This window comes from Poromitra crassiceps, assembly GCF_964638095.1.
Source record: "Poromitra crassiceps genome assembly, chromosome: 4".
Taxonomy (NCBI): domain Eukaryota; kingdom Metazoa; phylum Chordata; class Actinopteri; order Beryciformes; family Melamphaidae; genus Poromitra; species Poromitra crassiceps.
The window spans coordinates 1,185,052-1,198,310 of record NC_139626.1 but is presented as its reverse complement, the minus strand read 5'-3'; the positions used below and the strand labels follow the sequence as shown (position 1 = coordinate 1,198,310).

The 13,259-nt window shown below is 43.8% G+C and overlaps 2 protein-coding genes across 2 annotated transcripts; both read right to left on the bottom strand.

Moving 5' to 3' along the window:
• Positions 1 to 819: 819 nt before the first annotated feature.
• crygmx (crystallin, gamma MX) lies at positions 820 to 5,185 on the bottom strand (the record flags this gene model as incomplete). The annotated part of the gene is made up of 3 exons (XM_083635495.1): positions 820 to 1,095; positions 1,705 to 1,947; positions 5,177 to 5,185. 3 exons carry the CDS (start codon positions 5,183 to 5,185, stop codon positions 820 to 822), a joined length of 528 nt encoding a protein of 175 aa, XP_083491621.1.
• crygmxl2 (crystallin, gamma MX, like 2) lies at positions 3,409 to 4,519 on the bottom strand (the record flags this gene model as incomplete). Its single annotated transcript, XM_083636205.1, has 2 exons — positions 3,409 to 3,684; positions 4,265 to 4,519. Coding segments are annotated over 2 exons (531 nt in total), but the record flags the coding sequence as incomplete, so codon positions are not given.
• Positions 5,186 to 13,259: the final 8,074 nt, after the last annotated feature.

Sequence of the window (13,259 nt, the reverse complement as noted above, 5' to 3'; positions counted from 1 at the left end):
GAGCGGGGATGTGGACTGGGTTTTGTTTTTTGTTCTGAGAGAGCTTGATGCTCGGGGCTAGTACCAGGCCACTTTGACTCCAACTCTTTGAGTTGGCACTGGCCCCTGTGATGTGGATCTAATATCTCTCATTCATGGACCCAAAGCGCTTACTCTGTACCAATGTGATCTCATAAAGACTCCTACATGCCCATCCTCAGATACCCTTTTTTTGTTCTTTAATAACTAAGTTCAAAGAATATGCTTCTGTTTCTTTGATAATATTGCTTTGTGTATAGGGGATGACGATGTCATGGCAGACTGTGGAAACTCGTGGTCTCGGTCGTAGTGGTTTCGCTTCTACATCTGAGTCTGTGAATCAATGTAACTAAAGTTCAATCGCCATAGTAAAGAGCAAGAATCCTTCAGATTTGACAAGCCATATCCCCCTGACCTTTTGATAGTGATAGCTTCAGTAGTCAATAGAAAAATAACAAAGGCTTCTTCTAGTTGACTTTCATTGAGATTTCTTTTATTGTGATTCCAATAGCAGGACAGGAGGTTGGGGACCGGCGAATCACACCATTCTGCTGTGAGACGACCAAAGAAAAAGAGATCACGATTTTCCTGTGAGCATCGCTTAAACCCTTGAGTCGGGGAAGAACTTTACCCAACAATGCAAAGCAACCCAACAAAATTAAAATGTCCCCAAAACCCCCGTCATTAGAATGTGTGATTTCAGATTTGGACATAACAGTGTTGAGACCACACTGAAACAGCAATGGCGGGAAGCTTCACAGTGGGGGTCTATGAGGGTAAAAAAAAATAGAGAGGGGAGCATCAGTTGCCCTCGGTGACGCGCCTCAGGGAGCCGAAGGTGGGGCTGGTGCTTCCCCAATCGCTGTACCTCCTGTACTCGCCGGGACGCAGGAAGTACTGGCGCCCCCTGTAGTGGGGGTGTTCATGGAGGATCCAGTAGCCCTCCATGACGTTGAGAGAAGAGATGTCGCGGGTGTGGAAACGCTCATTCAGGTCTGGGCAGTCCTCCATTAGCTCCATGTTATGCCCGCCAAAGTCGGAACGCTCAAAGATCTTCATCCTGTAGTTTCCATGGTACTGGGGAAGAAAGGAGGAAGGTTGAGAATGTGAGGTGAAGTCAACATTTGTTAAACTTTGTAGCATCACTTTCAAGTATAAAAATATACAAGTAGAATGATGGCAATATGGCATGAGGAGGTGGAGAACCTGCTTGTTTTTTGCTCCTGTATTGAATCTGGATTTAATGCTAGCTATATATATATATATATATATATATATATATATATATATATATATATATATATATATATATATATATTGCACTGTAGTTATGGTTAAAAAAAAAAGATCAAAAAAGAAGGGGGAAATGGAAACTTTTCTATGTGTAAAAAAGTGAAGATTTTTTTGAAATGGCACAGACTGGTGAGAGCAGTACGAATAGGCCTGAGAACTAAAATGATCCTAAGCTGCCACTGCTATAAAAGACTATCTAGAGAGGGAGCAGTACTACAGACATGGTAGACTATCTAGAGAGGGAGCAGTACTACAGACATGGTAGACTATCTAGAGAGGGAGCAGTACTACAGACATGGTAGACTATCTAGAGAGGGAGCAGTACTACAGACATGGTAGACTATCTAGAGAGGGAGCAGTACTACAGACATGGTAGGTCAGGTTGACACTCACAGGAGGCACCATACGGCAGGAGCGGATACAGTCATTGAAGCCAGCCCAGCGCTGGTAGTCAGGGTACTCGCCCTTGAGCAGCATGTACTGGTAGCCCCCATAATTGGGCTTCTCGTAGGCCACCCAACAGCCACTCTCCACCCTTATGGAGTTACAGCGGCTGAAGTGGCTTTGCATCTCAGCACAGTCGCTGCTGCACTCATAGTGGCGGCCCTGGAAGTTCTTGTCTTCGTAGAAGATAATCTAAAGATGAGAGATGTGCAGTTATTAATTACAGTTAGTAATTATGTTATTACCACAGAGCCACACAAAAGCCCCATAGCCGTTCACACACTGCAATCACAATTCATTTCTAGAAGCGAATAAGTTGAAGTGCAATATTTTAGCCTACTGAATGAATTTCAATCCTTTGACAAATTTGTATGACTTCTGTATAACAGCCATATGTTTTCATAGTACCAGCTAAGTTTGCATGTTAACATTAGCTAACATGAATAAATAAATGGAGAGGAAACACTAGCCATGCTCAACATTTGTTGGCCTATTTTCACAGGACTAAAGACTCCAAGCTCAACTGAATGACTGCAAGTTTCACTGTCCTCAAAAGAAGAGGTAGGCACACTTGTACTCTAACTTATTTCTCATTTTGTGTCCTTTATTTGACACATTGTTTAGTTCATTTTATGGAATTAAAATGTATTAGATTTATTCAATGAAAGTTTTCATCAGATTCATTGCAATGCTTAGCATTTCATTCTCAATGAAGGTCTTTAGCATTTTATATAACAAATTCTAAAAATTCAATTTGAGTCCGCAGTATTTCCCAATTCACCGCCAGTTTAAAAACGTATTTCCCTCTCAGGTCCACACATTAACTTCACAGTTCTTCGCATTAAGTATCTGAGAAGATCACTACCAAATCAGTTAGTTGGATTACATTTGGTTACCAAGTGTATAGAGAATAAGACTAACATCAGTCTTGCAAAAATAAATTGTAATGTTTGTTTTTTAGACTTTAGTGAGCAGTTACAGATGCAGACCCTATGGTTACAAACTGTTACCATATAAAGTGCATGCTTACCTTGACCATTGTGACTGTGTGAGGTTCAGACCGGACCAGACACTGGGCTGTACCAGACCTCTTTATAGACCCTGCAGGGATCAGTGACACAAAGCTTCGGGGTGTCAGCACAATACGCTCTATAGACTGCAGAACACTATAGGAGTGGCTTTGTCTCTGTCAAAGCTCTCTGTCTATGGAAAATACTGTACAACGGCACTTTCTCAAAGCGCTACAATAACAGTTGCAACATTTGCCTTTATTGGCACGAATGCCAGAAACATATATGCAGCCTGTGTGAGGTTAGGCAGGGGAGCAAAGAAAATAGGTTGGGCTCATTTTGATAGGTAAATGACAGTTATTCTGTAATAGCAACAATCAACTTTTTATGAGTTGATGCTATGGACTGTGCAGGCAGCAGATGACCAGCTGCAGCCACCAGAGTATTATCGTACTCCCAACTTTGAATATATATATATATGTATGTAAATGTGTGTGTGTGTGTGTGTGTGTGTGTGTATACAGTATGTGTATATATATATATATATATATACATATGAAAAGAGCTTTAATAAGACTACAAAGAACACAAGTATTGGAAAAACAGGTGTTTAATCTTAGTTTGAGCCGCTAAGGGGTGAAATTTAGGACGTGGTCCTCATCCTCCTGAAGGAGCCCACCATGGGGTTGTGGCAGCCCCAGTCTCCACAGGCCCTGTACTCTCCAGGGCGCAGGAAGTACTGGCGCCCTCTGTAGTTGGGGTGCTCGTAGAAGATCCAGTAACCCTCCATGATGTTGCAGGAGAAAATGTCCCGGTAACGGAAGCGCTCGTACACGTTGGGACAGTCATCCATGGACTCCATCATGTTTCCCATCATGTCGGGCCTGTTGAAGATCCTCATCCTGTACGATCCTCTGTACTGTGTGTGGCAGAGAGATTGGAACATGATTATTATGCTATTTTTGGCTGGTGTTTGGACCCCAGAGAGTCACTGTTGTAGTCATTTAAATAAGCAGCTTGGTTTCTTAAAGGAACACTCCGCCCATTTTCAACCAGCTTTGTATCATTAGAACATCAGTAGTATATCAGAAAACTGTAAACTACTACTGATGTTCTAATGATACAAAGCTGGTTGAAAATGGGCAGAGTGTTCCTTTAAGTAGTGTACGATTTTGAGTAACAGCTCTTTTGGATCATAGCATGATCCGATTCTTTTTCCTCCTAACTGCCAGAAACACTCAATGTGACTAACGGAATGAGAATGAAGACACCAACAAGTCTTATGGGGGGTGTATCATATTCCTTCTAAAGGATGACTGGGTCTCCTTGTGGACTTCGCAGCAGAGACTTTTATGCTTCGACCTGCCTGGGTATGTATAATGTATAATTGACACCAAAAGGTTGATTGACATCCATTTCTAAAGCAGCATTTGATGTACAAGGCGAGGAGTGGGGGGGGTGTTGGGGGACCAGCAGGCCTGGCTGTTGGATTGACTTACGGGGGGATACATCTGGCAGGAGCGGATGCAGTTGTTGAAGCCCATCCAGCAGTTGTAGTCGGGGTACTCGCCCTGACCCAGGATGTACTGGTATCCCATGTAGTACGGCTGTGAGTAGGCCACCCAGTGACCGCCGCTCACGCGCACGGAGTTGCAGCAGTTGAAGTGCCTGAAGGTGTCCATGCAGTCACTGTTGCACTCCCAGTGGCGGCCCTGGAAGTTGCGGCCTTCGTAGAAGATAATCTTGAACGGAGGAGAGGAGAGGAGAGAGAGAGAGGCATGTGTCACTCAGGTTAGTTTCATTATATAGATTGACTGGTTGCAATACTCGTGAATGGGCTGTAGGAGACACTGCTCTCCCTTGAACAGGCTGAAGTGCTTTTGCATGAGTCCTTCATGTATCTGGTAGGGTTAGGGTTAGGGCTCTACACTCAATCTGCAATCTTCTGTGTTTGACAGATGAAAATAAAGGCAAATGCAGGAGTATTTGTTGTGTTTCTGACTTTTATTTGAAGCAGAACACATTGGCTAATCTGGCAGGGTGACAGTTCCTCAAATGGAAGGAGCCAGCTAATTGTCGGGTTCATACAAATGCAATGAATCTGTATCAGATTTGGACACCATTTCATTGTTGAACCCCAGAGACAATTTTGCCCATGAGTGCCTATAGGTGTGGATTTGTTTGCCTCAAACATAAGGCGTGCTCAACAGCTGCCAATCTATTTACTCTAAAACCACAAACTACACCGAGTAGTTCTGCAAACTCTTTCCCCCCGCCGCCGCGTTCACTTTGCCTGTTGCAATATTCAACCCATATTCCCAAATGGTTGCGTTTTCCTCCGAGCCCCATCGTGAAGCAGTTGCTGTAATGCTTGTAATGCTTGTAATGCTGTAATGCGTGTGAGCTCATACCTTTCCCATGGTTGGAGGACTGGGGATGTGTGCGCACCGTAGCTCTAGATGCACTTACGGGGGGCCTTTTATACTGTGGCACTGACAACGTCAGGGACTGCTCCTCTTTACCTTTTCAGACGCCAACGCAGTTCCCTTTGTCACGGGCAACTTATTTCCCAATTGCTAGAGTTTACCTATAGAACTGACCCCCCTCGCCCTCAACACCATACAAGTGCCATTCTATTCTATGGATGCCACGGACCATCGTTCAGCCATGACCTGTTGATGCAGCCTTTTGAAATATCACACAAAGGACCTTTAGGTATGTGGCCTCCAACAACAATGCTTTTCATGTTGACAGTGGGTTCCTTTTTTGTTTTTGTTTTTTCTTGGGGGGGACTCTCTGCAATCTAGTACTTAACTATGACATGCTATTCATTTACATGTGTCTTGGTGGGTTTCACAATCATAATATAATTTCATTCATTCGCAGTTTCACAGTGTTGAGTTTGGATTGGTGCATATCGCCTGATCGATAAGGTCACAGTATCAGTATTGTATGAAGTGGTGTTGGTTGTAAACGATGCTGATAGCATCGTTTGAATGAAGCTCTTGTGTTGATGTAATCTAGAGTGATCGCTTGTCTCTTTTTGCTTCCATAGCCTGCAGTTGTACTATGATGCCAGACGGGACTGTTCTGTGTGCACATGTACTGTGTGTGTGTGTGTGTGTGTGTGTGTGTGTGTGTGTGTGTGTGTGTGTGTGTGTGTGTGTGTGTGTGTGTGTGTGTGTGTGTGTGCGTGCCTGTGTGTGTGTGTGTGTGTGTACTTCATATGAAAGGGGGGTTGGGGGGCATATGTGTGCTTGAGTCTGTGTATGAAGTGATAGTTGTTTGGACTCGGGTCTTTGGCTGGTAAGCATAGCCCAGAGCTGAAGGCGAAAAGGCCAGAAAGTGTTGCCCTCCTATGTTGTGTTCCCAAAGCCCAGCTGATGCCAGAGAGGTCAGTCTCATCCTTTAGCCTTTCATCAGGATAAAGAGCTCGTGCCCCCGCTCTCCACTTTGTGTGTGTGTTTTCTTTTTTTTTGCAGCTTCAACTCTGTGAAAAGGCAAATGTTTTCAGTAAACACAATAGCCATTATGTTAGCGGGGGGAAGGGGGTCGGGGAGGTGGGGGGGGGGGTGGTAGTATATCCAGAGCCAGATGTGACTGTGTTCCAGTGTTGAGGAACCACGTTGATAAGCTTTCGCTTCTTTGATCAATCGTCGCCTTGAAACTCTCATAGGCTTCAATAGGTTTCATGTTTGAAGCTGCACTCCTTCTCTGTGACATAAGTAGATCGTTGATATCCTTTCATCACACTGCGTAGTGTAATTGTGGCAGATTATCAGATGGGACGTAGTTTTGCTTGGTGAATTTCTGGAGCAAATATTTTCTCCATAAGAAAAGGTTTTATGAGAACATAATGATTGATTTTTATTTTTTTTCGTGGCACACAGAGTGCCCAACCCTCATGGGTTTTACAAGACACCTTTTTTGTTTAGTTTTACCGTTGCAGTGGTAAATTGAATCATATACATCAACATAATGCTCAAACAATCCAGTACATTACATATCATTACATCACACCCCAAACAAAATGTTTCTGTCTTTTCTCACAAACTGCTACAAAATAAGTTACTTTCCTGAAGCACAGCTCAAGTTTCTCATAGTCATACATCTAAAAAAAAAAAAAAGTCAACATAAATAGAGGACATTTTACTAAAGAGTACATACCTTGCATCTTTGTATGCAGGACAATAGAACAAAAAATTTATCTCGTTTAGAATTTGAATTAACACACATAAATATAAGAAACAAATAGTTAGATTTTTGTCATATATGATCATTCATAGATTAATTATTTCTTCCATCATGATTGCTAAATATCTGATCGATTTGCTCATTCCACACTAACCCTAACCCTATTTTATTTTGTAATTTTGTAATTTTCAGAAAATCAACAAACAAATACAAACAAACTTAGATAGGGAACAAGAAAAGACAAGGGGGAAAAACACATGTACAAAAAAAAACATACATATACATCGACACTCCAATATCACAACGTGGTGCCACCAGCCGCACAAGGTGCCTACATGCACATGGTGCCTACATGCACATGGTGCCTACATGCACATGGTGCCTACATGCACATGGTGCCTACATGCCCGCACAAGATGCTATGCATGGGATCTCACACAAGGGGGTCCATGAGAGCCCAGACGGGCGAGTCACCATCGCCCCTAACCTCGTCAAGGTATAGGCCAGAAACGGTTCTCACATAGTTAGAAATCTCTGAAATGAGTTGAACCTGAGTCTCTCCATCCGTATAACAGAGATCATGTGCGTCAACCACTGCTGAAAAGAGGGTGGAGAGGGGGACTTCCATTCCTGAAGAATGAGTTTCTTGGCGACAATTGTCCCCTGTGTCAGAGATGGTTTGATTTGCTCATTCTTGATCTAAGAAGAGCAGCAGGGAGGCATCGTCACAGACTGTACCAGCTCCAGGCTTACTGTTCTGTCACTGACCCTGACCTCTCTGTGGTCCAATACAACATCTAAAATATATACAAAGATTGCCACCACTACCATCATTGTCACTGTTCCCATTTTCATCAGCGAGGAACATTCTCTAACCTTAACTCATTAGTCAAGACCTCGCCTCTCTCCGTGTCTCCGAGGGGAACCTTGTTTCACAGGGCTCTCAAATGATCATCTTTAGCAGTGAAGACATCTCCTCCCCACCCTGAAGGGAAAGCAACATCACAGAGGCCCTTGCCTGCTTTCTCGGTTCCCCCCGGAGGAGAAGAAAGCTACCCGCTGCGGAGCATCTCCACGCTTCATCTCAGGAAGACGGTAGGAAAGGAAAGGAGAAGGGAGCAGAGTGGGGGGGCTGCATTGTGTCCGAGGATCTCGGCGTGCAATCTGAGTAATCGCATGGGAGATGACGACACTATTAGCCTGCAGAGTGACAGTCAGTTAGGGACCTCTGCGATTGATGTGCACCCCACAGTGAGAGGAGAAACTTTGACAGACAGACAGCAACCCGGCAGCACTAGTTAACTCGCAACCTTTTTCATCTACCAGGCTTCCACAAGAAGAAGGCATTCGTGTAGTAGTTGATACCTAATTAGAATGCCAATGTGCAGTTCACCCAGTCAAACTCATTTCAGGTCAGAACAGACATCTTCCACTTCGAAACAAATCAAGGCGTTGTGTCCCCTTACTCCAAAACCATGGTCTCTATGAGCCTGTTGTCTCACCCCGAAAATATTGTATGGAGAGATAGGAGAGCAGCCCTGCTTGGTGCCTCAAATGTTGTCCTTTCCTGAACAATGATGACCCCCCCCCCCAAAAAAAAAAGACTATGGTACCGAGGTGCAAACAAGGCGGTCTATGTGAGTTGTGCTCCTGAGAACAGGCTAATCTGCTGTTGAAAATGTGGCACGGTCGGACGGCAGTCGCCAAACGCCTCCCACACCGGGAGTAGAGTGAGAACCTGTCTTTTGCTTGAGAGATCATCCTCTCCATTCTTTCTGTCAGAAAATCTCCAGGCATCCTGCCTCTCTTGTCACTGCCAGCGCTCCGGCTCTATCGGGAGTGCCAGACGCAGGAGCCACTATGAGCTTGTGCCAGGGCCGGGATTTACCGCCACGCGTCTGATGTGTGCCATCTTTTTGCTGGGGGGATAATTAAAAGAGGAAATGGTGTTGGAAGAACAGAGTGGGAGAGGAGGAGGAGGGGGGGCCTGCATGGACCCAGAAAATGGATGCAGCTGTCAATTATGTTGAGTTGTTGATATCTTGTTGTTTGTTTCCCCTTTTGGAGATTTTGCGCTGAGCTATGCTCCACCAGGATTTAGTTTAAAAGTTTGTGCTAAATCTCGATTCCCCTACATGTAATTAAAAAACATTTAGGCTAATTAAGAACTACTTTCAGCATTGGAATCAGATGTTATGAAGGTTTGGATGCTGCAGAACTGTCTGCAGATGATCATAAACATGCAGCCATGAAGGAAAAAATCCACCCCAAAGTACAATTCAGTGGAAAGCTACAGTAGATATGAAGACCTCTCTTCCAAAACTAGCAAACAGCTAAGATTATTATTTGTGCATGTTTAGATTTAGAGGGGTGTTTATGGAGCTGCTCCATTGAGAGTGATTGGGTTTTTACACTCCAGTATGCTTTTATTTTTCATAATGTACAGTTCTGCAGCAGAAAGCATGTCCATATCCATAAAAATGCCCCGCATAGTATTGCCACAGTTTGGTCTCTCAATCGAGCAGCGCCAAGTCTTGACATCATAGATTTTATTCTTGGTTCTCCCTTCTCTGTCTAAAATGGATTTTCTTCACGGTGCGGCAGTTAGCAATGGCTATCCTGCAGGTAATCTGTGATTTCAGAATCATGGAGGGGTCTGTCTTTATTTCACTGAAACATTGTGAGATGCTCCGCCATGCAGCAGGACCTAAACTCAGTGGAAAGCAGGCCAACTCCTTCCTCTCCACACAGACACACCTGGGCTTCCTCTCCACGCAGACACACCTGGGCTTCCTCTCCACGCAGACACACCTGGGCTTCCTCTCCACACAGACACACCTGGGCTTCCTCTCCACACAGACACACCTGGGCTTCCTCTCCACACAGACACACCTGGGCTTCCTCTCCACACAGACACACCTGGGCTTCCTCTCCACACAGACACACCTGGGCTTCCTCTCCACACAGACACACCTGGGCTTCCTCTCCACGCAGACACACCTGGGCTTCCTCTCCACACAGACACACCTGGGGGAGTGAATGGCTGTTAGTTCCTCTCGCTCCTCATCCCCACGCTCTGTTTTGACGTGACGCGTCTCACATCCCCCCCGATGCTTTCAAGGTTTAAAGAGCAACTTTTCACCCTGTGATCCGGGTGCCTTTCAAACAAGTCACGTTGTTTACTGACACATGACAAAAAAAGTTCAACCCTCTCTCATCTCTCTGCTTACAAGACTCGAGCTCACCTCAGAGTCTAGTCGTCGTTCCTCCGGAGCCTCCTGAACAAACAGAGGCGAGGCGAGAAGGGGCCCCTTGCCTTTCACCACTCACTAAATTTGTAATCAGATGTGATGCCGTTATTCACTACCTCAAATTTGTCATCAAAGCAGATGTGTTCTGACAACAGCCAGTGACAAGTGCACCAGAGGAGAGGCGGCAAATCAGCTTTTTCGCACCGCCTATCAATTATTGATCATGTTGCCCCCGACACCCCCCGACACCCCACCCTGCAAGGAGGCACCTTGTGATAATGAAATACATCAATTTAAAAAATAAATAATGAACGGGGGTCGGCTCCATTGTTGCAAAGCCTTAAGAGCTTGATTGACTGACTGCACATTTTCCTGGTTGGCAGTCAGGCAGATCAAAGCAGGGCTCTTCTTATTGCCCAAGGCCACTCGCAATTTATTGAGAGGAGCGGTGCTGCTGTCCCAGCAGGTAACATTATTGGGCAGAGACACTCAGGATAATCATGACTTTGAGGTGCCTCTCAAATCCCACCTCTACTGCTCTCACACGCGCACGCGTGCACAAATGCACGCATATGATTTACAAGAAACCCATCCTTATTATACTAAATTAAGCAATGCATTAAGACTATATTAATATCCTCATGTGGAATATCCAGCTGTTCAAAAGCAGGGCTATCTTAGCGGCCTTAAATAGGTTATTGTTTGACTTTTGACATTTTTACAACGTATGTGAAGATTTTAGATCTATGCTGTCACGTGAGGAATTGCTCATTTTTTATTTTTTTTATTTCACAATGGATTTTCTAATTAATTCTGTAGTAAGAAGCAGGCCGTCACATATTAAACACAGTTTGTTTGAAAAGATCAACTGGGGGGAGGGGGGGTTGGGGGGATATTCCACGATGTGACATAAAATAAAATAAAATTCTGTACAAAAGTGTTTACAATGGCTATGTTGGATTAAAGGGACTGTAGTCATTTGAGGGGATAAACACTTGGAGGACAAAAATAGTGTGAATCTGAATTAAACAAATCACATTTTACATGAAACCTAAGCACTTCCTTTGTGGTGCATAGCACCTTGATAATGTTACTTTGGATTTGGAGTTTTTCAAAGCCCTTTGCTGTGCACCACATTAATAATACACAACAGAGAGCATAATAATGGCATGCGTTTTTCGTCCGCACGCTGCTTATGAGCACACAGTTAAAAATAATAGAGGTCTTCGATATCTTTCCCATACGACCCAGTCAAAACAAAATGTTGAAGTAATCAACCAGTTTTATTTGGCCGGCATTTTTTTTATACCACCATTTACACGTTTCGACTCCACAAGAGAGTTTCAATGTTTTCTAGATAATAAGTTTAGAGAGTATTTTGGCTTCATGTGGTGGTCAGATTTAGATATATTATTGTCTGCGCAACAGACTACATTTGACAAAGAAGTACCGGTAGTTTATTTATAAATAAGTAAATATTCATCAAATATATTTGTTGAATTTCCTCGACGTTTCTTGTGTTGCAGCTGTGTTTTATAAGACAATATAATAGTGATATTCTAGACATGGCAAGGCGGACTAAGAAAAGTCCGACAGCCCTTTTTTTTTAAACTGGCTGCGTGTAAATTAAAAGCTATGTCTTCAAGCTAATTAGTTGGATTGATCTTATAGTAAAACAATGTGGTAGGACTCTACAGATAAGACACGCTGGTGATAGTATTTAAAATGAGCTTCTAAACGTTTATAAACAAATGTTTTATGTTGTAAAAATTGAAGGTAGAATTCTGACATTTTCACATACATTGGATCATTCTTTAGGTTATAGCCTTGATTTAGACAACTATTCATTTAAAATGCATTGTTTTTTCTAACATTTGGAGCAAGAATATTGAACTGTACATTGTGAAAGCCATAGAAAAAAGTATGTATTAACATTTGGATGAGTGGAATGTAGACGTTGCTTTTTAGAAATGCACATAGATGGCATAATTTGGGTTAGACACTGATGTCTCATCATTTGGATGTTTTGAACGTTATTGCCTCAGATCTCTTATGAGAATGAATAACATTCTCTGCAATGAGAGCCTGCCTTCCTCTGCCCTTTACCATTATCAACATAGGACGTTGCCTTAGGCTTGATAGGGGACTAGCCACATTAGTTGATTGATTTATTTGGTACAAAATGATCTGATCATTAAACATTGGCCACTCATTTCTGTTCATAAAGTTGGGCAATATACATTTCAATAGCAATCATTTCAGTTTGTCTTGTCAGTTGGCCAGTTAGTTCCAGTTAATTTTGCAAAATGAGTCGTTCCAAGCACTAGAGGGCACTAGAAGCCAAAGCATTGGACATCTGCAAGTTTTTGCTATTACACCATCTCTCTCCAGCTGTGTGTGTGTGTGTGTGTGTGTGTGTGTGTGTGTGTGTGTGTGTGTGTGTGTGTGTGTGTGTGTGTGTGTGTGTGTGTGTGTGTGTGTGTGTGTGTGTGTGCATTGGTTTGCCTGCATGTCTACATTTGTAAGAAAGATTGGGCACACATGTAGGCATGAGATAGACACGGGCACACGTTCATCTGGGCTGTGTGTGTGTGTGTGTGTGTGTGCCGGGTCCATGGCTGCTCTCTGTACCGAAGCCTATTCAGTGCTCAGACATAGCTTTGCCAGGGGAGAGGTGGCACACCAATCGCTGCCGGGCAGAGGTGACATGTGGCTGCGGCAAATGCGTTTCCTCCAAACACACACGCTGCTTGCCCACTTATATGGCCGGCGCACACACACACACACACACTCCAGAGTTAGAATAGTTTCTGCAACAGCTTTCGAACAAGCTTAAAGTGAACTACAAAGACACGTGGACACACGCACACAGCATGCTCAAACAAAGTCACAGACAGACAATGGACAGTTAGCTTTGTAGCAGTTTCCACCCAGTGTGTGTTTTTTGAACGGCATGATGTGGATGCCGATTGAAAGATCAGTGCACAAACTGCAGGACTGCAGAGATGGCAGTTCTCCCATAGGGTCTCGCACAGCGCAGGCCTTTCTG